The sequence below is a fragment of the Erinaceus europaeus genome, chromosome 22, assembly GCF_950295315.1.
Source record: "Erinaceus europaeus chromosome 22, mEriEur2.1, whole genome shotgun sequence".
In the NCBI taxonomy this organism is placed as follows: Eukaryota; Metazoa; Chordata; class Mammalia; order Eulipotyphla; family Erinaceidae; genus Erinaceus; species Erinaceus europaeus.
Window position 1 is genome coordinate 16002743 of NC_080183.1, and position 24377 is coordinate 16027119.

At 57.0% G+C, this 24377-nt stretch overlaps 1 protein-coding gene and 1 long non-coding RNA gene across 3 annotated transcripts; both read left to right on the top strand.

The window, feature by feature from the left end:
* The first annotated feature begins 310 nt into the window (after nucleotides 1–310).
* Nucleotides 311–24096, top strand: ANGEL1 (angel homolog 1). 2 transcript variants are annotated; one of them, XM_060181334.1, is made up of 11 exons: nucleotides 311–636; nucleotides 3156–3269; nucleotides 7941–8516; nucleotides 9093–9319; nucleotides 9574–9643; nucleotides 10381–10814; nucleotides 13257–13383; nucleotides 13833–13943; nucleotides 19546–19618; nucleotides 19967–20130; nucleotides 22614–24096. In XM_060181334.1, the coding sequence occupies exons 2-11, from the start codon at nucleotides 3167–3169 to the stop codon at nucleotides 22772–22774; spliced, it is 2046 nt and encodes a 681-aa protein (XP_060037317.1). In that variant the 5' UTR covers nucleotides 311–636; nucleotides 3156–3166; the 3' UTR covers nucleotides 22775–24096. The 2 variants fall into 2 exon arrangements, with proteins under 2 accessions (XP_060037317.1, XP_007530197.1); XM_007530135.3 differs by lacking the exons at nucleotides 311–636; nucleotides 3156–3269 and adding an exon at nucleotides 4391–4510.
* Nucleotides 13960–15536, top strand: LOC132535456 (uncharacterized). The gene is made up of 2 exons (XR_009547270.1): nucleotides 13960–14885; nucleotides 15188–15536. It is a non-coding gene; the product is annotated as an uncharacterized LOC132535456 (long non-coding RNA).
* Nucleotides 24097–24377: the final 281 nt, after the last annotated feature.

Genomic DNA, 24377 nt, shown 5'->3' on the forward strand with positions numbered 1-24377 from the left:
GCCCGGGACTTTGTGACGCAGTAGCCCCCTTTTGCACGTCTCCCCCAACATTCCGTGACCTCACGCCACCATTGTGAGCCCCGCGGGTGGACCCGGCAACCGCAGATGCCACCGCAGTCAGCGTGTCTCTGGTGTCTCTTGAGGCCAGGCCCAGGCTTGGCTGTGAGCACTAGGTGCTGTGGGCTGGGGGGGGGCCTCCGTGGTGCTGCATTTCCCTCGAAGTCAGGATCTAACCCCAGTCCTCTAGTCAGGTGACAGCCAAGAGCCGCCACCATGTCCTTCTATCAGGGCGGTGTGAAGACCCTCAGTGATGGCTGAGCCTGGGCCGTCCCTGCCCGGCTCTTCTCCCCTTCTACTCTCTCCCCTGGGAGAGTGTCCTTGGACTCTGAGTGGAAGCCTGAGGGCAGAGAGCCACCAGCATATGGTCTGTCCCCACGCTCTGTCGTTTCACCACAGCCGAACAGGTGTTCGACCCAGAGGGCTGGGCAGCCGGGCCAGAAGCTGCAGGACCAGCAGCCCCGTGCCTGGCTGTCCCCACACGTCCTGTTGCTCAAGTTCACGGGCAGCCCACTGTCGAGGGGGTCTGGAGGCAAGGCCGCTCCTTCCTGAGAGACTCTAGACACACCAGCGGGTCAGGTCAGTGCCTAGGAGACTTGGGGACATGGTAGTTCTCTGGGGAAAATGCTGGTGGGAACCTTGATCAGAAAGAAACATGGAAATCTGGGGTACTGGGTGTCCCTTCTTCACTCGTTCATCCTGAAAGGTGTTTTAGAGGCAGCTGCGACACACAGGGCTTCCAGCTCAGACAGCCCTGGGGAAAGGAGGCAGATGGGACTAAGACCTGGGCTCCCTTCAAGGTAGAAAGGAACAGGGTCATGCTTGGGGTGCAAGTGTCCTGGGCTAGGTTTTTTTTTTTTTTTAGTTATAAAAATCTTGAGGCAGGGATAGATAGCATAATGGTTATGCAAACAGACTCAAATGTCTAAGGCTCCAAAGTCCCAGGTTCAATTCCCTGCACCACCATAAGCCAGAGCTGAGCAGTGTTCTGGTAAAAAAAAAAAAAAATCTTTAGGGGGCCAGAGAGTAGTGCACCAGGTTAAGCACATATAGTGCAAAGCACAAGGGTCGGCACAAGGATCCCAGTTTGAGCCCTCGATTTCTTACCTGCAGAAGGGTCGCTTCACAAGCAGTAAAGCAGGTCTGCAGGTGTCTATCTTTCTCCCCCCTCTCTGTCTTCTCCTTCTTCTTTCAATTTCTCTCTGTCCTATCCAACAACAACAGCAGCAGCAACAGTAATAGCAACAAAAATAACAATGGAAAAAAATGGCAGCCAGGAACAGTGGATTTATAGCGCAGGCACCAAGTCCTAGCAATAACCATGGAGGCAAAAAAAAATCATCTTTATTGGATAGTGACAGAAATCAAGAGAGAAGGGGGAAATAGAGGGGAAGAGAGGCAGAAAAACATCTGCAGCCCTGCTTCGCCACTTGCAAAGCTTTCCCCCTGCAGGTGGGGACTGGGGGCTTGAACCCGTCTGCAGGGGAGTCACTTCACAGGCGGTGAAGCAGGTCTGCAGGTGTCTTTCTCTCCCCCTCTCTGTCTTCCCCTCCTCTCTCCATTTCTCTCTGTCCTATCCAACAACAATGACATCAAGAGCAACAACAATGAAAAAACAAGGGAAACAAAAAAGGAAAATAAAATTTTTAAAAAATGCTACTCCTCTGATTCAGGAAGACTCAAATCACTTTTATACATGGGAACTTCACCCAAAACATTAGCCCAGGGGCCAGGTGTTGGTACACCTGGTTGATCGGACATGTTATAATGCATAAGGACCTAGATTCAAGTCCCTGGTCCCCACTTGCAGGAGCAAAGTTTCACAAGTGGTGAAGCAGGGCTGCAGGTGTCTCTGTCCCTCTCCCTCTCTATCAGCCCCTTCCCTCTCGAGTTCTGGCTGTCGCTAGCCAATAAATAAAGATTAAAAGAAGAAAAAAGCCTGCATGGCAAGAAAAAAATATTCTAAAAAGAAGTCACAGGGCCTCTGGCTGCCCTAAACTTTGCAACAGAGCTGAATATGGATCTGGAAATGGAAACTGGGCAGTGTGGTCTTGCCGCACTGAATAGCCATGTCAGGCCAGTCCTTCAGTGGAGGGGATCCCAAGCTGTGCCCCAGTGATTGGTAAAGGACCCCAGCCCAACTCCTTAGCTGCCTGAAATGATGACATCCTCTCCTTTGCCTCATCTTGGACGGGACTTGGAGGAGGGTTTAGATGAGGTCAGCCAAAAAGAGAAGGGTAAATAGCAGATGACCTCACTCATAGAATTCAAGCAATAAAGACAGAAAGGGAAACCGCCGCCGTGAAACTTGGATCGGTTTGGTGTGTTGCACCAAAGCAAAGGACTCTGGGAAAGGAGGAGAAGGGGAAGGTGGAGGGGGTGTCCAGTCCTGGTGCATGATGGCGAGAGTGTTCTGCAATGGGGAGATGAGAGATTGTACCCATGTGTCCACAACTGTGCTTTAATCTATTGCTTCTCAAATAAAATGATTTAAAAAATATTTATCCCCTTTTGTTGCCCTTGTTTTATTGTTGTAGTTATTGTTGTTGCTGTTATTGATGTCGTCGTTGTTGGATAGGACAGAGAGAAATGGAGAGGAGGGCAAGACAGAGAGGGGGAGAGAAAGAAATCTGAAGACCTGCTTCACCGCCTGTGAAGCGCCCCCCCCCCCCCCCCCCCCCGCAGGTGGGGAGCCGGGGCTCGAACCGGGATCCTTATGCCGGTCCTTGCAATTTGTGACACCTGCGCTTAACCAGCTGCGCTACTGCCCAACTCCCAAAATGATTTTTTAAAAGCCCCATTCCAGACCTGTTAATCCAGAAACCCAGGAGTAGGGCCTTCAATATATATACAAGATATTTTCCAAGCGCTTGAGCCAAACAACATTTCAGGAAACGATAGACTTAGTTTCCAGAGCCAGCACTCTGGATTAATCAGGGCCTGGTCTGGAACTTGGACTTCTGGGTAACCACTGCGACAGCACGGAAGGATGGCCCAGGAAGGCCTCTCTAAGCCCTGACTGCGGGGCCCCTGAGTTTGAGCAGACAGCGAGCCCCGGGTGCGGACCTCTGACTCTGACTCTGCCCTTCTTCCCGCAGCCTCGCGTGTGATGATGTACCCGGCCGGCCCTGGGTCTGGAGATTCCCCCGAGGGCTTCCCCGAGCAGCCAAGGCTCCAGCCGCAGATTGGAAACTGCACCCCGCAGGCACTGGGTAGCCGGGGTGCTCCTCTGGCGGGGCGGGGTGCTCAGGGCTGGGGGAGCAGGGGCCTTTGGGTGCTGCGGCTTGCTCCGTGCACCAGTGCCCAGCCGCCTGCTCCCTGCGGCGTGGCACCAGGACAGCGGGTGGCAGCCCCGGGCGGGTGGCAGGAAGGAAGGGGGCTCTCGCCAGGGCATGCCCTCCGTTCCCAGACTTGGGGCCCGGGTCCCTTAGGCTGGGAAAGGGGGACACAGCCTTCTGTGCTGGAAGGAGGTGTGACCTGGGGTCCGAGGAGGGGGGGTGGCACGGGAACAGCGGGCTCTCTTGGGCGAGGGGGGACAAGTGTGCAGCAGCAGGTGCCGCGGGAGGCCCTAGAGAAAGCCCAGCCCCACATCCCACGGGGGAGGAGACCGAGGTTCCCTGGTGGGGGGACACCCCGTTGGGTGGCGGAGGTGGGAGTGAAACTGTGGCCTCTGGGCACTGCTATGGCGCCTCCACCGAGGCGCTTGGATTTCAAATCCCGGCGCTGGGAGGGCTGTCGGGAGCTGGACCAGGCCAGTTGCCAAGGCGACAGGCGCCGCGTCCAGCCAAGATGCACCTGCGGCCCTGAGCGCTTAATAAAGTTGTTGTTGAAGCGCCCACCAGCAGTGGGCGTGGCCTGGGCGGTACCGAGTCTAGTGGGATAGGGCGGGCGGTGTCAGGCTTGTCTGTACCAATAAAGTTGCCGAGGCGCTCAATAAAGTTGTTGTTGAGGCACTAGTGGGAGAGAGGGGTGAATGGGGGGTCAGTATGAGTGCGGACCCTGAGCGCTCAATAAAGTTGTTGTTGAGGCGGGGGCGGGGCCGTGGCCGTGGCTGGGGCGTGGCCTACGGAGGCTCCGGTTGGCGGCCGTGGGCGTGCCCAGAGCGTTCAATAAAGTTGTTGTTATTGAGGCGGGGGCGTGGCCGCGGGCGGGGCGTGGGCTTGCGGCGGCGCCGGAGGGCAGCCGCGGGCGTGGCCCTGCGCGTTCAATAAAGTTGTTGTTGAGGCGGGGGCGTGGCCGTGGCTGGGGCGTGGCCTACGGAGGCTCCGGTTGGCGGCCGCGGGCGTGCCCAGAGCGTTCAATAAAGTTGTTGTTGAGGCGGGGGCGTGGCCGGGACCGTGGGCGGGGCGTAGCCTGCGGAGGCTCGGGCGGGCGCGGGCGCGGGCGGCCATGATCGCTTCCTGCCTGTGTTACCTGCTGCTGCCGGCCGCGCGCCTCTTCCGCGCCCTCTCAGGTACCGGCCCGGGTCCTGACGGCGGGTGGCCGGCACGGCTCGCCCAGGCGGGGCCCCTGGGGGCCGGGGGCGGAGGGCTGGCCTCTCCCCCCGCCGGGAAGTGTCCCCGCGAGGTTGAGCGGCCGCGGTGAAGGCGGAGGGCTGGCCGGGCGTGACGCTGCCCCACCCCGGGCGGCCCCGGCGCTGAGCTTGAGCCCCAAGGCTGCGGCCCCCGCCGCCTGCGTGGGATGCCCCCCCGTCCGCCCGCACGTGGCCCCGCCTGCGCCGACCCCGCAGCCCCGCCTGCTTCAACTTGGCCTGCAGCCGACAGCTTTGAGCCCCGACCAGGCGGACACCCCGGACCCACCCCCCGCACCTGACTCCCTAAATCCCACCCAAGGGGGCCCCATGACCCCCAGTGCAGCTGACCCTCCCTGACCCCCAATGCAGCTGACCCTCCCTGACCCCAACCTGCAGCTGACCCTCCCTGACCCCGCCTGCAGCTGACCCTCCCTGACCCCGCCTGCAGCTGACCCTCCCTGACCCCAACCTGCAGCTGACCCTCCCTGACCCCGCCTGCAGCTGACCCTCCCTGACCCCAACCTGCAGCTGACCTTCCTTGACCCCAGCCTGCAGCTGACCTTCCCTGACCCCGCCTGCAGCTGACCCTCCCTGACCCCAACCTGCAGCTGACCCTCCCTGACCCCGCCTGCAGCTGACCCTCCCTGACCCCCAACCTGCAGCTGACCCTCCCTGACCCCAACCTGCAGCTGACCCTCCCTGACCCCAACCTGCAGCTGACCTTCCTTGACTCCAGCCTGCAGCTGACCTTCCCTGACCCCAACCTGGAGCTGACCCTCCCTGACCCCAACCTGCAGCTGACCCTCCCTGACCCCAACCTGCAGCTGACCCTCCCTGACCCCGCCTGCAGCTGACCCTCCCTGACCCCCAATGCAGCTGACCCTCCCTGACCCCCAATGCAGCTGACCCTCCCTGACCCCCAATGCAGCTGATCCTCCCTGACCCCCAATGCAGCTGACCCTCCCTGACCCCAACCTGCAGCTGACCCTCCCTGACCCCGCCTGCAGCTGACCCTCCCTGACCCCGCCTGCAGCTGACCCTCCCTGACCCCAACCTGCAGCTGACCTTCCCTGACCCCAACCTGCAGCTGACCTTCCCTGACCCCAGCCTGCAGCTGACCCTCCCTGACCCCAACCTGCAGCTGACCTTCCTTGACTCCAGCTGACCTTCCCTGACCCCAACCTGGAGCTGACCCTCCCTGACCCCAACCTGCAGCTGACCCTCCCTGACCCCCAATGCAGCTGACCCTGTGAATCCCCCTAAAGCCCACCCCCTCAAGTCCACTCAGGTTATACCCCCAACTCCACCCACAGCCAACTCCCCTGAGCCCCACCAGCAGCTGTGTGCCTGGGGCTGCCTGGTCCATGTCTCGATGCCCAGGGCGCAGGCAGGCTTCACCCCTGCAGCAGCCCCTGAGCTCCGGGTGCAGGGTGTGGGGTGCGGGGCAGCTGGCTCAGCCACACTCGTGCGTCCTCCTCACAGCACCCACAGAGCCCTGTCTGCTCTCTCGCTCCCTGGCGGTCCTGGTGCAGAGCGGGCAGTGACTCCCTAGTGGCATGAACTTCCGCCCCAGGAGTTGTGCAGCAGTCGTGCCAACAGTGTCTGTGTCGGGCGAGCTGCCACCCCACAGCCCGCAGGCAGCCAAGCTGCAGCCGTTAACGGTGTGGCTGCCGTCTCTGGAGGTTTCTTGTTCAGAGGTCTGAGAAGGGGCCACCCCACCCATTAGCGTGGCCGCTCTCTGTCCACTTGGTGTATTAGGTTTCTACAGAAAGTCTTAAAAAAAAAATTTATTACTGGATAGAGACAGCAATTGAGAAGGGCTAGGGAGATCGAGAGGGAGAGAGACAGACAGACACCTGCAGCCCTGCTTCACCACTTGCAAAGCTTCCCCGCTGCAGGTGGGGATCAGGGGCTTGAACCTGGGTCCTTGCGCATTGTAACGTGTGCGTTCAACTAAGTGCGCCCCCGCCTGGTCCTAGTAGGTCTTTAAATAAAAGGGTTTTGGAGCCACCACCACCCCTCTAAAAGAACTAGACATGAAAATCAGTAACATAAACTCAAAGAATCTCTTGGCATAAGCACGTGAAGATGCTTCTGTCCAGAGCGAGGGTCCTGCTGGTGCTGTGGACAGCGGCCCGGGTGATCCATGCTGCTCAGCCCCAGGATTCTCCTGTAACCACTAGATGCCACTAGCGCCCTCTGCTGAGACCCCCGCGTTGTCCTCAGGCCACCCTGCATGTCCTTGCAGGGCAGGGTCACCCTGGGCTGCGAGCCACTGGTTTGCAGAGCCACTGACCCACGTGAAACCCTACGTGAAGTCGGTTCTTTGAACACATGAACCACTGTGAGGGGTTTTCTTGCTGTGAAAGAAAAAAGTTGACAAAGTGATGCCGGTGGCTAAGACTCAGTTGTGCCCAGCACCTGCCCGCGTGCTCTGCCGGCAGCTCTGAGCTCTAATTTTAGTTTCCCGCTGGTGGTTGGCATTGGTGGCTGCTGTCACGGGGAGGGGACAGCTTCTGATTTGCAGCCTCTGGTGGGTTATGGGATAGAAACGCCAATGGGGTTTGGGCGAGCTTAGGAGAATGACTTGCACAAGAGGGCCTGGGCGAGCTTTGCTATGAAGTAAGTGGGGCAGGAGCAGAGAGCATAACGGTTCTGCAAAGAGAACCTCATGCCTGAGGCTCCAAAATCCCAGGTTCAGTCCCCTGCACCACCATAAACCAGAGCTGAACAGTGCTCTGGTTAAAAAAAAGAAGAAAGAACTAAGTTATATAGCTTTTTGAAGGATTTTTTTTTCTTTTGTCATAGACTGGGGGATTTAGAGGAGAGAAACTCTGGGGAAGTCACCTAGTTCAAACTTCCCTTGTCCCGTGTTACAGCCCAGTCTGTCCCTTTTTGAGGGGCATCTCTATGGGGTTCTGTCCTTTTGGTTTCAGACCACAGTTCTGGTTCTGTGTGAAGCACCCTTCAGCTCTGGGTGAGAGGGGTCATCGTCACCTCTGCCCTCGGTGCTGTGGGGCAGCCGTTCTCTCGTTCCTGTGCTGAGAAGTCGGCCCCCACTTGGGCTGGCGCGAGAGCTCAGCCGGGTAGGGTGCCGCCTTGCCGTGTGTGTGGCCCGGGTTTGAGCTGGGCTTCCGGCACACGGGAGGCTGTGGTGCTGTGGTCTCTCTCACTCTCGCTGTCTGTGTCTCCCTCTCTCTTTCGGAGCCCCCACCCGCTCAGCCCTCTGGACATCGCTGAACACACCAGCAACGTGATGAGGCCACAGGGATGGGACGCAGGCAGTGCCAGCCGGGACTGGCGTTTACGCCAGGGGAGGAACTCGGCTCCACTGTCCTCTGACCACTCCACCTTTTGCCTTTCTCCCCAGATGCTTTCTTCACGTGTCGCAAAAATGCTCTCCTGGCGAAGAGCTCGGGCTCCCAGGTAGAGGGCGATTTCGCCATGGCCCCTCGGGGCCCCGGGCAGGAGGAGTGTGAGGGCCTGCTGCAGCAGTGGCAAGAGGAGGGCTCGAGCCAGGGCCTCCCCGCCCAGAGCCAGCCGCCTCTGGTGGAGAAGGGGCTCTCACAGAGCAGCCTGGCGCGCCTGATGGAGGACCCGGGGCTGCCAGCTGACGCCCCCGAGGACAAGTGGCCCCCCAGGCAGCTGAGTGACCTGCGGGCGGCCGAGAGCCTGGAGGAAGTGCCCCCCGAGCTGCTGGGCCAGGAACCCCTGGCAGAGGCGGCGGGTGCCCTGTGGACAGCCGTGCCCCTCCAGGCGGGGGCCCCCTACGCAGACTGCGCGGTCCTCCCAGTGGGCGTCCTGGCCGTAGAGCAGTGGGAGGAGGACCCGGCCGTGGTAGCCTGGAGCATGGCGTCTGAGCCTCTGCCTCCCGAGGAGGCCGCCCTCTGGCCCTTTGAGGGCGTGGGGCCCCTGCCACCTCCCCCGATGGAGATCCCCTATCACGGTGAGGGGCACGGGCACGCAGGGGTGGGGGTGGGGTGGGGGTGTGTCAGCCTTGGGGTGTCAGGTCCCTGAGTGACTGGCAGAGGTGACAGCCAGAGGATCCCTGCTGGTCACACGGGTGCGCGGCCAGGCTGTGGCCCTCCCGCTGCACCTTCTTGGAGTTGACCCCAGCCCCCGGGGGTGGCCCTGAGCCCCTCCCAGCTCCCCAAGTCTCTTTCCCTCCCCGGGCACCCGCTAACTGGCTGGGCTCACTGCCAGAGTGGGGCCTGGGAGCTTCTGTGCAGTTCTATGCTCTAGAGAAGGGGGCGCATGGCTCCCAGCCTCTCAGACCTCACGGGACTCGGTGACACTAAGCCTGTACCCTCAGCCCATGAGTCTCTCCTCAAGACCAGGGGTTTCAGGAGTGCGAGAAGCTGGCCAGGTGCAAGGTGGCGGGGGGGGGGGGCTGTCTCTGGCTTCGTGGGACCTGCCGTGGAGTCTGAAGTGGCCTTGGGGTGCTGCTGCGACGGCTCTAGGGTGGGACAGGCGAGGGCCGGCCGGGTGCTCTGTGGGTGACCCACGTCACCCTGCTCGGCAGAGATCCTGTGGCGAGAGTGGGAGGACCTGTCCCCGCAGCCCGACCCGCAGGGCTTGCCAGCGGGGGACGGCCCCCAGTTCCAGTTCACGCTGATGTCCTACAACATCCTGGCCCAGGACCTGATGCAGCAGAGCTCTGAGCTCTACCTGCACTGCCACCCAGACATTCTCAGCTGGAACTACCGCTTCGCCAACCTCATGCAGGAGTTCCAGCACTGGGACCCCGACGTGAGTGGGGGGGGGCAGGGCTGCTTCCTGGGCCCGTCCCGTCTGGGGGGCAGATTCGAGGAGACTCCCCTGTGCGTCCTCAGCAGAGGGGGGGAGGGGGGCCAAGGAGCAGACAGGCTGGGCGGTGGCGCTGGCCGCTTAGGGCTACGCCTGCGCCTCTCGGCTCCCACCTGGGGGAGGCTCGGTGCCTGCTTCTGGGCAGCATCACAGGGCGCTCGGGACCTCTGGTGACCGGTTCCGTGTCCATTTCCCAGATCCTCTGTCTCCAGGAGGTCCAGGAAGACCACTACTGGGAGCAGCTGGAGCCCTCCCTACGCATGATGGGTGATGCCTCCCTGCAGCCTTGTCTCTGCTCCCCCCCCCCTCTGTCTCAGGGACTGGTCAGTCTCATGTCAGTGAGCACCTTGTGGTAGCTGGCTGGAAGACTGAGTGTTACTTTGCGGCTGAGGGGATTGAGGTGCTGGAAAAAATGGAGCGACTTTATCAGGACCCCACAGAGAGAGTCTCAGAGGCAGAGCCTGGACTCTGCCTGCCTGCCAGATCTGTTTTTGGCCCCTTCCTTCCTTCCTCCCTTCTTTCCTCCCTCCCTTCCTCCCTCCCTTCCTTTCTTCCTTGCCTGCCTGCCTGCCTGCCTGCTTCCTTTCTTTCTTTCTCTCATCTTTCTATATATTTGTTTATTTTACTGAGAGGAACACAGGGAAAAAGATACAGAGAAGCAGGGACACACACACACCAGAGTACTACTCAGCTCTGGCTTATGGGCAGTGAACCATTCTTAAAACAAAAATAAGAAACAACCCAACATTTTAGTTATTTATTTTAGTGAGAAAAAGATACAGAAAGAAAGGCCAGAATGCTGCTCAGCTCTGGCTGAGGGTGGTGCTAGGGACTGAACCTGGTGCTTAGGAGCCGCAGGCCAGAGTCTGTTTGCAGAACCACCGTGCTGCTTCCGCAGCCCTTGTTTCACACCTTCTGTCCCCCTCCCCCTGGGAGCCACCCCACGCCTGGCCGCCCTGTAGGAGCCTCTGAAGCCCTCTGCCCTTGGGGACTGTCCCCCACAGGCTTCACCTGTTTCTACAAGCGGAGGACCGGCCGCAAGACAGATGGCTGTGCCGTCTGCTACAAGCCCGCGCGTTTCCGCCTGCTCTGTGCCAGCCCTGTGGAGTTCTTCCGGCCTGGCCTGGAGCTGCTGAACCGGGACAACGTGGGCCTGGTACTGCTGCTGCAGCCGCTGCTGCCCGAGGGCCTTGGCCCCGTCTCGGTGGCCCCGCTGTGCGTGGCCAACACCCACGTGCTGTACAACCCACGTCGCGGGGACGTCAAGCTGGCGCAGATGGCCGTCCTGCTGGCGGAAGTGGACAAGGTGGCCAGGCTGTCGGATGGCACCCACTGCCCCATCATCCTGTGCGGGGACCTGAACTCCGTCCCCGACTCGCCTCTCTACAACTTTGTCCGAGACGGGGAGCTGCAGTACCACGGGATGCCCGCCTGGAAGGTGACACGGAGACTGGGTGCCGGCACCCTGCTGCCTCCTGCTTTTCCTCCTCCTGTTGGGGTGTTTATGCTCACGCCCATCTCCCTGACTCCAGTTAGGGGCTTTGACTCTGGCCCACGGCAGTCAGTTTAGTTTTTTTTTAAAAATATTTTATTTTATTTATTTATTCCCTTTTATTGCCATTGTTGTTTTATTGTTGTAGTTATTATTGATGTCGTTGTTGTTGGATAGGACAGAGAGAAATGGAGAGAGGAGGGGAAGACAGAGAGGGGGAGAGAAAGACAGACACCTGCAGACCTGCTTCACCGCCTGTGAAGGGACCTGCCTGCAGGTGGGGAGCCGGGGGCTCGAACCGGGATCCTGACACCGGTCCTTGAGCTTAGCGCCAGCGCTTAACCCGATGTGCTACAGCCCGACTCCCGTCAGTTTAGTTTTTATCATTCATTCATTCATTCATTCATTCATTCATTCATTCGTTCTCTGTTCACAAGACTCCAAACGCTGTAGAACGAGGCCCAATTCCTTTACTCTCTGCACCCCTGCCTTCCAGTCTAGGGCTGATTGTTGTTGTAGGCCTGGTGGTGGACCCCAGGGCCTGGGGGAGAGTCTGGGGCCCTCGCCTTCACCTGCCAATACAGTGCTTTGCTGTGCTGGCAATTTTTTTTTTTAAATAAAGCCACTTTATTTATTTACATATATATATATTTATTTTTTCTTCCAGGGTTATCGCTGGGGCTTGGTGCCAGTACTACGAACACACTGTTCCCAGCGGCCATTTCTTTCTTTCTTTCTTTTTTTTTTATTGGATAGGACAGAGAGAAATTGAGAAGGAAGGGGGAGGTAGAGAGGGAGAGAGAAAGAGAGACACCTGCAGCCCTGCTTCACGGCTTATGCAGCTTCCCTCCTGCAGGTGAGGAGTGGGGGCTCAAGCCCAGATCTTTGCATGGGTCCTTGTACTTCGTCCTATGTGTGCTTAACTGGGTGCTCCACTGCCCGGCCCCCCTAAAGCTATTTTATTTTCGACTAATCGGGTTTATAAGACGGTAAGATGACAGAGTATGGTCCCACACAGCACCCATCACCAGAGTCCTCACCGAGTCTTAGAGATAGCTGTTACTGTTACTCTTCTCCTTCTCCTCCTTCTCCTTCTCCCTCTTCTTCCCCCCTTGTGTCAGCTGTCTAGATTCCACACGAGTGAAATCGGTAGCTGTCTTTCATCAGACTTAGTTCACTAAGCATCACCACCTCCAGTTCCAGTTCCCTTTGGCCCTAAAGCGCGCGCTATGTGTGCTTCTTACAGCTGCTGTGCCGTCAACCTCGTGAATTTGAGTTGTGTGTGTTGAATCTTGAGTTTTGTTTTTTTTTCACCGAACAATGAGAACAATGAGTACCAGGATGAGTCTCATTCCTTGTGGCTGTCAGCGTGATTGCAGATGTAGGCAGCTCACGGTTAATCCCTGGTTTCTCTGACCCCACTCATGGCCACACAGCTTGGGCTGATTTCTCTGTTCGTCTCTCAGTGTTTCTCTTTCTTTCTTTGGCGTGCAGTGATCCTGCTTACTGCTGAGCATGTGACAAGCCATATGGAGAGAGGATGTAGAACGACTGAGTTGTTTAGTGCCTTGAGCCATGGCCTGGCCACCATGTGTGCAGAGGAAGACGTGACTCTGCCTAGGAGCTGCTGTGACCCAGGAGCTCAGGGAACAGGAAGGGGATTTGGCTGAGCGCTGCCTGTGACAGGTGCTTCGAGCATTGTGAGCAGAGGCGCTGGTTTTTAAAGAGAGACGGTCCTCAGCTCATGTCCCTGTTCTGCTGCCTTGGCCAAGTGACGCAGGCTTCTCCAGCCCCATCTGCCTGATGTGTACACTGGGACAGAGAGCTTGTCTGGACCCTACCCTCTCTGACGTAGCCAAGCCCTCGTGTGTAGCTGCACTAAGGCGCGTGCAGTCTGGCCACAGCTGTTGGAGACAGACAGATGACTGATGTCCAAATGTCCCCCGTCCCATTCTGTGTGTCCCCTGTCCCCTCCGGACTGCGGTTCAGGGTGATCACCCAGGCATAGTGGTTGCCTCTGTGCACTCCCCATTGGTTTGCCCTGGTGATTTCATAATAACGGACTTAGGATGCTAGACCTTGATCCGGACAACCCAGACTGTGGGCTGTCGCCTCCCAGTGTTGGTGTCGCCGTGGGGAGCTGTGGAGACAGACTTCCCTGAGCCGAGATTTACGGAATCACGGCTCCTGCAGCTCTGTTCTCTCTGACCCGCACGCCACACTCACCTGCCCCTTCCTGCTTCCCAGACACGCCAGACTTTCTAGAACAAAATGAGTCTTTGCTGTCTTCTCTCTCCCTTTCCCTCTGAGGGCGGGTGTAACTGTGTGTCTGTCCACACGCCCCGGTGCCAGGCCGCTCCCGTCCCATCATGCTTTCCCTTTCCTCAGGTGTCGGGACAGGAGGACTTCTCCCACCAGCTCTACCAGAGGAAGCTGCAGGCCCCGCTGTGGCCCCGCTCCCTGGGCATCACTGACTGCTGCCAATACGTCACCTCCTGCCACCCCAAGAGATCAGGTGAGCTGGGGCCCCACTTTGGCCTGACTGTGTCTCAAGTACGCTGGGGGGGAGGGACCTCTGGGGCCAGGCAGGGGTGCACCTGGTTAAGCACTCACATTACAATGCGCAAGGATCCAGGTTCAAGCCCCTGGTCCCCACTTGTGGGGGGAAGGCTGCCTGAGGGGTGATCAGGGCTGCAGGTGTCTCTCTGTCTCTCTCCCTCCTTCTCAGTGTGTCTCTGTCTCTATCCAATAATAAATAAACGAATAATATGAACAAAAACGGAAGTGGAGCCCTCGGTTTCTTAGCAAGCACCTTTGTTGCTCTCACTGCCATCCTCGAGGTCACTCCGTGAGCGGGACAGCTTTAGCCCGGACTGTTGGGAAGTGTCCTTGTCCTCAGTCTCCCGCCAGTGTCCCTGCACAGGGCTCCCCCTTGTCATGCTGACCGGCTTCCCTGGCCCACAGAGAGGCGGAAGTATGACCGGGACTTCCTGTTGCGCCTGCGCTTCTGTACCATCGCCTGCCAGCGGCCGGTGGGGCTGGTGCTCATGGAAGGGGTGACGGACACCAAGCCAGGTAATGGGGGCTCGTCCACCCTCTTTAACCAGGGTGTTGAGTGGGGACGTGACCTCCTAGTCTGTTGGGGGTGCAGCTCTCAGAGGCCAGCTCCCACCAGTGAGCTCCTGTGGGAGCTGAGAGGGGCCTACCAGCCCTGAAGCTGAGGGAGCCACGTAACCTTTCTAGGAGACGGGGGGGGGGGGGGATAAAAGGCACCTACAGCACACCTCCTTCAAAAATAAAAACTAGGGGCCAGGTGGTGGTACTCCAGGTTAAGTGCACATAGTATGTGCAGGGACCCACCTGCAGTGTGGATGTTTCACGAGCAGTGAAGCAGGTCTGCAGGTGTCCATCTCTCTACCTCTATGTCTCCCCCTCCCCTCTCAGTTTCTTTCTGTCCTATTGAAGAGAATAAAAGGGGCAAAAATGGAAAAAATGGCCAAAAAATGGCCACCAGGAGAGGTAGATTCATAGTGCCAGCATCAAGCCCTCACAGTAAGCCTAGAAAGAAAGAAAGAAAGAAAGAAAGAAAGAAAGAAAGGAAGAAAGAAAGAAAGAAAGAAAGAAAGAAAAAGAATTGTTGTGGAGCCTGTAGACATGATCACGTACCTGTAAGTAAAAGATGGAGCCACGGCCTTCCTAAAATAGGAGCACACAAGTAATCGTCTTTATCAAGCGAGTCAAGGAACACGGCAAGATACCAGAAGATGAAATGGAAGAAGGGGCATAAGAAATGAAAAGCATGACATCAAGTGGAGACAAGATTGGGGCGCATGGCAGGGAAGACACGGCTGGAAACAACACAGGAGGCGGATGCCACAGGGACAGCAGCAAAATAAAGGGCGGGTGAGGGAGACGAAGACCCAGAGACGGCGGTCACAGTGGAAGAGGGTCAGCAGACACGTGATTAGGTTCATAAATCAGGCAGCTGACATGGTGTCACAAAAGGCATCTTTGGGAGTCGGGCTGTAGCGCAGCAGGTTAAGCGCAGGTGGCGCAAAGCGCAGGGACCGGCATAAGGATCCCGGTTCGAACCCCGGCTCCCCACCTGCAGGGGAATCGCTTCACAGGCGGTGAAGCAGGTCTGCAGGTGTCTGTCTTTCTCTCCCCCTCTCTGTCTTCCCCTCCTCTCTCCATTTCTCTCTGTCCTATCCAACGACGACGACTACAACAATAAGACAACAAGGGCAACAAAAGGGAATAAATAAATTAAATAAATATTAAAAAAAAATAACAACAAAAAACAAAAGGCATCTTTGCAGTGTAGTGCCAGGGAACTTTGCTAAAGTTAAACCTCTGAATTTTCTTTTATTTTTTCAGTTTCTTTACTAGGGGATTAATGGTTTACGGCTGACAGTGAAATACAGTAGTCTGTACATGTATAACATCACACAACAATACAACCCGCACAAGGCCCTCCTCTGCCATCCTGTTGCAGGACCTGAACCCTCCCCTCAACCCACCCCAGAGTCTTTTACTTTGGTGCAATACACTAACTCTAGTCCATGTTCTGCTTAGTGTTTTTCCTTCTGATCTTGTTTTTTCAACTTCTGTCTATGAGTGAGATCATCCCATATTCTCCCTTCTCTTTCTGACTTACCTCACTTTTTTTTTAAACACTTTTTTCCTTTTTATTTATTTGTTTATTTATTGGATAGGGACAGAGAGAAATTGAGAGAGGAGGGGGGAGATAGTGAGAGAGAGAGACAGAGAGACACCTGTAGCCCTGCTTCACCACTTGTGAAGCTTTACCCTGCAGGTGGGGACCAGGGGCTTGAACCTGGGTCCTTGCACAGTGTAATGTGTGCACTTAACCAGGTGTGCCACCGCCTGGCCCCATCTTACCTCACTTAAAAAAAAAATTATTCCCTTTTGTTGCCCTTGTTTTATTGTTGTAGTTATTATTATTGTTGTTATTGATGTTGTTGGATAGGACAGAGAGAAATGGAGAGAGAAGGGGAAGACAGAGGGGGAGAGAAAGAAAGACACCTGCAGACCTGCTTCACTGCCTGTGAAGCGACTCCCCTGCAGGTAGGGAGCTGGGGGCTTGAACTAGGATCCTTACGCTGGTCCTTGTGCCCGCTGTGCTACCGCCCGACCCCCTATCTAGCTACTTTTTAAATTTATTTATTTTCCCTTTTGTTGCCCTTGTCTTTTTATTGTTGTTGTAGTTATTATTGTTGTTATTGATGTCGTTGTTGTTGGATAGGACAGAGAGAAATGGAGAGAGGAGGGGAAGACAGAGGGGGAGACAAAGACAGACACCTGCAGACCTGCATCACCACTTGTAAAGCGATTCCCCTGCAGGTGGGGAGCTGGGGGCTCAAACTGGGATCCTTCCGCCGGTCCTTGCGCTTTGCACCACGTGCCCTTAACCCGCTGTGCTCCCACACAGCTCTCCATCTAGCTCCTTTTGAGGGTGAAGTTGACGGGACTGAGGTTAGGAGATAACTGATGCAGTCAAGCGCAGCTACGTGCCTGACTGTGCACAAGGCCCCGGCTTCGCCCTCTGTTGGCATGTTAAGAAAACAAAACAATACAAAACAACTAGAATATAAAATAAAATAATCAAGTTGGCTTCAGACTCTAGAAGATACTGGAGTAAGTCTACAGGAGAGAAATTAGACTGGGGTGGGAGTAAATAACATAATAGTTCTGCAAAGAGACTCTTATGCCTGAGGCTTCAAAGTCCCAAGAGTCCACAATAAGCCAGAGCTGAGCAGGGCTCTGGTAAAAAGAAAAAGAAAACTCAAATCTGAAAAGCTTTTTGGGGAAGAAAACTTCAGAAGAATAACTAAGCCAAGAAACAATTGGGGAAACTACAGTAAAAGGATTTGTGGAAAGTAATGAATTATTATTATTTTTTGTACAGGAATTTTATTCTTTTTTAAATATCATGCCAGAAAATGAACCCTTGGCCTCATGCACGTGTACTATCATGGAGCCGAGTCTAGATCAAATTAGAGAGAGAGACCAAAACACTACTCCGTCATCCAGGGAGCAGCCCTGGTGTTCTCATGGTGGGGAGCTCCCCCAGCTCCTGAGGCATGGTAAGACCTGCACGCTACCCGCTGAGCCACCTTCTCAGCCAGGACTTTAATGTGAGTTGGCATTTTGCAAAGAGCTGTAGGTATTTCACCTGCTCAGATCATTTTTTAAATTATTATCTTTATTGTTTATTAGATTGAGACAGCCAGAAATCGAGAGAGGAGGGGGAGCTAGAGAGGGAGAGAGACAGGGTGACACCTGTAGCCCTGCTGCATCTCTCATGAAGCTTTCCCCCTGCAGGTATGGATCTGGGTCTTGAACCTGGGTCCTTGTGCATTAGAATGTGAGCACTTAACCAGGGACGACACTGCCTGGCCTTGCGCTCAGATCTTTTAAATAGCAAACCTCAACGTACCATCTCAACTAGGGCGGTACTGACAAGTATTGATAGTTACCGAGCACTGAGCACTGAACAGGTGCTGGCAGTAGTCGGGCTCAGGCAGGGCTTAAAGACCACACATAGTCAGGTCGTCAGATGGTGGCAGGATCCAGTTTCACTCTGGGAGAAGGTTCTGGGGGCCGGGGGAGGTGGCTCAGCAGTGGGGTCCCTGTCTGGCATGCGTGAGGTCCTGGGTTCCATCCTGAGCAGCAGTAGTGGGAGTCAAGGCTTGCTCTGACTCTCCTCCCACGTTTAGCTTTCTGCCTGTCTCCTAAAAGGCACAGGGCCGGGAGCTAGCTGGCCTTCTAGAGTCCACACTTTCTCCCCCGGAAGCCTGGCGCTCAGAGGTCATGAACGGTGGAGCCGTGCTGTGGTGGCTGTCCTCTTGTTTCTTCTGCGCTCTCCCTGTCTTAAGAGCTCCGAAAGGAAAGGGGGAACAGTCAGTCGTTCTTAGGCCATGGATAGAAAGACCGCAACACAGCTCACGACCCTAGCAGGAGTTCTTGATCCAGAGGAAGTGGTTAGAAATGCTAGAACTTCCCAGCCAGCATCAGTGTCAGCATCAGAGCCGTCCAGCTGTGGGCAGCGTTGGTGTGGACGCCCCTACCCGGCACTGCGCTGCACTGCACATTGGACTAGAGGAAGCAGCTCTTGACACCCCACTTGTCTTTGCGAGGGGGGGTGACTTGGAAGGAGGGTGGAGGCCAGGGAGATGTGCACGGGGCTCGCCTGCAGGGGCTCCTGGGCCAGTCAGTTCGCAAGGAAATACGGAAATCCTAGAAACTATCTGGGGGAGGGCAGCTGGTAGAGCACTCAGTTGAGAACACATGTTACCACGCACAAGGACTGGGTTTGAGTCCCCAGTCCCCATCTGCAGGGGAAAGCTTCACAGGGTTGCAGGTGTTCCTCTCTCTCTCTCTCTCTCTCTCTCTCACTCCCTCTCCCTCTCTCTCTCTCTCTCTAGCAGAGCACTGTTCAGCTCTGGCTTATGTTGGTGTGGGGGGTTGAACCTGGGACTTTGAAGCCTCAGGCATGAAAGTCTCTTTGCAAAACCATTATGCTATTTACCCTTACCCTCTCTCTCCCTCTCCCCTCCACTCAATTTCTCTCTGTCTTAACTAATTTAAAGAAAATAGAAAAAAGGAGAAATGCCCTCTGGGAATGACTACTTTGTCGTCCCAACCTCCAAACATAACCCTGGTGAAAATAAAAATTTTTTAAATTATTTGAAAAAGAAGGAAATCAGAAGTTTATTGATATTTTTGATGATTCATGATGAATTTTTTCTTTTGACCATGGTTTTTAAGTTTTTTAAAAATTTTTTATTTATTTAGTTATGTGCTAAAGAGAGGAGACAGACCCAGACATCACTCTGGCACATGTGATGCCAGGGATTGAACTCAGGACCTCGTGCTTGAGAGCCCCCGGCCGGCATCCTACCTGCAGGGGGACACTTCATGAGCAGTGAAGCAGGGCTGCAGGTGTCTCTCTGTCTCCCTCTCTGTCTCCTTCTCCCCTCTCAATTTCTCTCTGTCCTATCAAATAAAATATAAAGAGGGGGAAAAAAGGCTTTTGAAGCTGTGGCTTCGTAGTGCTGGCACCGAGCCTCAGCTATAACCTCAGTGGCAGTGAAAACAAAGTGTAGCCACTATTTATAACTCGACCAGATGGCTGTGGAACAAAGACGGATTAGCTTTCCAGCCGGGAAATTGGGGATCGGCCTTTTACACTGGGCCGTGGATGACGGACGAGACTCGGCAGCCTCCCCAGCGTCCGCAGAGGCACCACTTGGCCTGGCGGCTGTCAGAGCCCGAGGGCCCGGGACACCCTGGGGCTCAGGCAGGGGCCTGGTGGGGTGGGGATCCCCTGGGTCCCCATGTAGCTAGCCGTGGAATAGCTGTGTCTGTGCTCTGTGCTGAGCAGGGCAAGAGCGGTTCCTCTCCACTGCTCATGGTGGGCTCGCTGTCTTGTCCAGCAAAGAAGCTTGTGTGCTTGGTGTCTATGCCCCTAGTAGCAGGACAGCTACAGTCAGAGTGAGGCGGCCATAGAGGGAGACACCACAGCACCACCACCACCACCACCCACTGCAGCTCCCCGGGTGCTGTCCTTGGTGCTCCCTGGGTGCTTGGGATGGAACCCTGGGCCTCGGGAGTGTGTGCCAGGTGCGAAGCCAGCTCCCTCTGGTCCCTGCAGAGCGGCCTGCTGACTGGGCTGACAGCGTCTTGGAGAAGGAGGAGGCACTGGAGCCAGAGCCGGTCTCTCCCAGGTAACCTGCCGCCCCCTCTTGTACCTGCCTGCCCACTGGGAGAGGGAGAGACAAGTGTCTCCTGACACCCGCTGAGCCTAAGGCCCTCAGTCAGGTCCTGACACGTGCGGCGTGGGTTCTCAGCCCTCAGAGCTCGCTGGCTGGTGGGGAGAAGGGGACGGGGCCTCAGCGGAGGTGGGGGGAGCCAGGGGCTGAGCTGGCTGCTTCTAGAACGACTAGCTACTGCCGGCCAGCTGGGACACCGTCTGCGGAGACTCTTTGGGGGGCCTTTAGGGAGCCACAGAGCCCGCAGGGAGAGGTGCAAGGGGGCACCCTGTGCCTCGCACTGACTCTTCCCCTCCACTGCAGCGCCATGGGCAGCCTCCAACACTGCCTGCGCCTCACCTCCGTCTACACCCACTTCCTGCCCCAGCATGGCCGCCCTGAGGTCACCACCATGCCAATGGGCCTGGGGACCACGGTGGACTACATCTTCTTCTCTGCAGAGCCCTGTGAGAATGGGGAGAGCACAGGTGAGCTGGGGGCCCCCGGATCCGCTCAGGCTGCTGACCACGGAGGGGTGCTGCACCTGGAGAACCCCAAGTGCCGGGTGGTGACTGCGTGGGCTTTGGTCACGAGGGAGCCCCGCTTTCCCCACCATGTTGCCTCCCACCAGCCCCACATCTTGTCTGGTCTGGTCTGAAGAGTGTCCACTCATGTTGGGCTGGATTGCGAGAGAGAGAGGGAGACCCCCAGAGCATCACTCTGGTACATGTGATGCGAGAGAGAGAGGGAGACCCCCAGAGCATCACTCTGGCACATGTGATGCGAGAGAGAGAGGGAGACCCCCAGAGCATCACTCTGGCACATGTGATACGAGAGAGAGAGAGAGAGACCCCCAGAGCATCACTCTGGCACATGTGATGCGAGAGAGAGAGAGAGAGAGAGACCCCCAGAGCATCACTCTGGCACATGTGATGCGAGAGAGAGACCCCCAGAGCATCACTCTGGCACATGTGACGCGAGAGAGAGAGAGAGAGACCCCCAGAGCATCACTCTGGCACATGTGATACGAGAGAGAGAGAGAGAGAGACCCTCAGAGCATCACTCTGGCACATGTGATGAGAGAGAGAGAGAGAGAGACCCCCAGAGCATCACTCTGGCACATGTGATGCGAGAGAGAGAGAGAGACCCCCAGAGCATCACTCTGGTACATGTGATGCGAGAGAGAGAGGGAGACCCCCAGAGCATCACTCTGGCACATGTGATACGAGAGAGAGAGAGACCCCCAGAGCATCACTCTGGTACATGTGATGCGAGAGAGAGACCCCCAGAGCATCACTCTGGCACATGTGATGAGAGAGAGAGAGAGAGAGACCCCCAGAGCATCACTCTGGCACATGTGATGCGAGAGAGAGAGAGAGGGACCCCCAGAGCATCACTCTGGCACATGTGATGCGAGAGAGAGAGAGACCCCCAGAGCATCACTCTGGTACATGTGATGCGAGAGAGAGAGAGAGACCCCCAGAGCATCACTCTGGTACATGTGATGCGAGAGAGAGAGAGAGGGAGACCCCCAGAGCATCACTCTGGCACATGTGATACGAGAGAGAGAGAGACCCCCAGAGCATCACTCTGGCACATGTGATGCGAGAGAGAGAGAGACCCCCAGAGCATCACTCTGGCACATGTGATGAGAGAGAGAGAGACCCCCAGAGCATCACTCTGGCACATGTGATGCGAGAGAGAGAGACCCCCAGAGCATCACTCTGGCACATGTGATGAGAGAGAGAGAGAGAGAGACCCCAAGAGCATCACTCTGGCACATGTGATGCGAGAGAGAGAGAGAGAGACCCCCAGAGCATCACTCTGGCACATGTGATACGAGAGAGAGAGACCCCCAGAGCATCACTCTGGTACATGTGATGCGAGAGAGAGAGAGACCCCCAGAGCATCACTCTGGCACATGTGATGAGAGAGAGAGAGAGAGACCCCCAGAGCATCACTCTGGCACATGTGATGCGAGAGAGAGAGAGAGAGAGACCCCCAGAGCATCACTCTGGCACATGTGATGAGAGAGAGAGAGAGAGACCCCCAGAGCATCACTCTGGCACATGTGATGCGAGAGAGAGAGACCCCCAGAGCATCACTCTGGCACATGTGATGCGAGAGAGAGAGAGACCCCCAGAGCATCACTCTGGCACATGTGATACGAGAGAGAGAGAGAGAGAGAGAGAGAGAGAGAGACCCCCAGAGCATCACTCTGGCACATGTGATGCGAGAGAGAGAGAGAGAGAGACCCCCAGAGCATCACTCTGGCACATGTGATGCTGGGGCTCAAACCTTTGTGTCTCCCCCACACCCCATGCCTGAGAACCCAGTGCTTTCTCTCCTGAGCCAACCCCCCTCCAGTGGACTGTGTATTTTTTTAAATTAATTTTAAGTTATTTTTATTTATTTATTAGGTAGAGACAGAAATTGAGAGGGGAGGCCGGAGGGAGACAAGACAGGCAGCCACAGCCCTGCTCTGCCGCTCGTGAAGCTTCCCCCCTGCAGGTGGGGGCCGGGGGCTTGAGCAAGGGTGCATGGTAACCACCAGGGTGCCCCTACCTGGCCTTGTGTTTTCTTTTCTGAAAAGGTTTGTTCAGTCCAGTGAAATAGCCGTGTGTGACCTGGGTTGGAGCCTGGCACCACCGCATTGAATGAAATGAAACTTGGTGCTGTGGCCTCTCACTCTGTGTGTGTGTGTCTGTCTGTATTTACAAAAAGGTTCATTCATTTGTTAACAGATGAGAGAGAGAGAGAGAGAGAGAGAGAGAGAGGAGAGAGAGAGAGAGAGAGAGAGAGGGGACGGGAACATCAGTCTGGCACGTGTGATGCTGGGTCCTCATAGAATGTCTGAGCAGACGCCTCCTCTGGGGGACAGGGGGACAGGGAGCAGTCGGGCACCCCCCCCCCCCCCCCCCCCGTGTGCCACATGGCTGGCTGCTTCCCCACCGCGGTGTCCTGTGCGCAGAGCCCCGGCCGCCCCGGGACGGCACGCTGAAGCTGCTGGGCCGCCTCTCCCTGCTGTCTGAGGAGATCCTCTGGGCGGCCAACGGGCTCCCTAACCCCTTCTGCTCCTCGGACCACCTCTGCTTGCTGGCCAGCTTTGGAGTGGACGTGGTCGCCCCCTGAGGCCCTCGAGAGGGCTGCTGGCTCAGAGACTGGACCCCACTGCTGGAAACAGAGCCCAGAACTCCCCACTCCTCTGTTAGATCTCCTCAGGCCCGCCCACGCTCCCTCCCCGTGGCCCTGCCCCCTTCCTGCTCGGGGCCCGGGAGAGGCAGAAGAAGGGGGTCCCCCTCTTCCGTGTGTACAGCACCCCCTTGCTTGTTAATGACCAGGGTTGCGGGAGCTCTGATGTCACTGGTTGTCTGCTTTCAGGCCGTTTCTGGGGGAGCCCTTCCTGCCCCCACCACCGCCCCTGCCTGCGTGGCCTAGGGGCCACACCTGAGCTTGGGGGTGTGCATGCATCCTGGGGGGCCGGGCCGCCCTGGGGTACACCTCCCACTGGGCCACCCAGAGGTGGGAGCGTGGTCTGTGCCCTCCTCTCTCTCCCTGCTTCTCCTTAGGCTCCTCAGTGGCCAGGGCACCCTCACCATCGGCTCTGGGGATGCGCTGTAGCCTCCCCCGAGCTCACAGGCAGGGGCTGGCCTGCTTCCTCCAGCTCTCCTGGGGGCCGCTGTGTGGTCACCAGTGAATGGGGTTTGCAGCTCTTCAGGGATGAAGCCAGCGACCTCCAGCATCCAGACCAGGGCGTGGGGAGGAGTCACACTGGACTCCAGCCTCGGGGGAAATCTCCTTTACCTCTGCATAGTTTTGGGGGTCTCTCTTCCCACCCCTTTCACTTTCTGCTGCCTCCTCAGCCCTCCCTGAAGGCCTCGAGCTCAGGCCGCACCTCAGCAGAAGGGGACCTCGGGGACAGGGACAAAGAACCTCAGTGCCAGGGCCAGGCCCGCACGCCTGTGTCCCGTCTGTTCCAGCAGGCCACACCCCACCCTGCAACACCTTAGTCAGCATCGCCCCTGGCCTCTGGCCCAGCCGTCCCCATGGCCCGGACACTGTGCCCTCAGCTCCAGCGCGGGCTGGGGACACCCAGCTGTCGGTGCTCTCCCCGGTTTGTTCTGTTCTGTTAATTGGAAGCCAACGTCCTTGGTGTAAGCTCTCCCCCGGGTCCTTGGAGCAGGCACCTTGGTTGGTGCCTGCTCGTTTGGGGGATCTGGCCTAGTTGAGCCCCAGGCCCACCTCCTGTACTCCACTGTTGACTCCTTTGCCCCCCACGTGATGACCCTGGACAGAGCCTGCTTGCCTGTGTCCCCCGGAAAGAGGCTCAGAGCTGGGGATGCTTCCAAGCTCTCCTCACGTTTTCTTGCTTGCTTCTGTTTTGGAAATGAAATGGGGTTTGAAATGGTCACTGAAGCTCCCTTTTCCCCAATAAAGGTGGACGTTTGCCCCTCCTGCTGTGACGTTATTAGAGAGGGAGAGACTGGGGCGGGGTCTGGGGGCATCCCACCCGCTAAGGCTAACCCCAGGCCCCCGGGAGACTGGCTGCCCACCCCCACCTCCCTTGCCGAGTCTGCCATCCTGCGCCATCCCGAGCTGCTGACGGGCGGGCGGCTGTCTCCCGCATGCCTACTTCTGATCCTCTCTGCACCCGAGCCAAGACCGAGCTGTGCGCCATCTGCCGCAGGAGAGCTTCCTCCCCCTCCAGCCTCGCCTCGCTGCTGTCTCCCCAAAC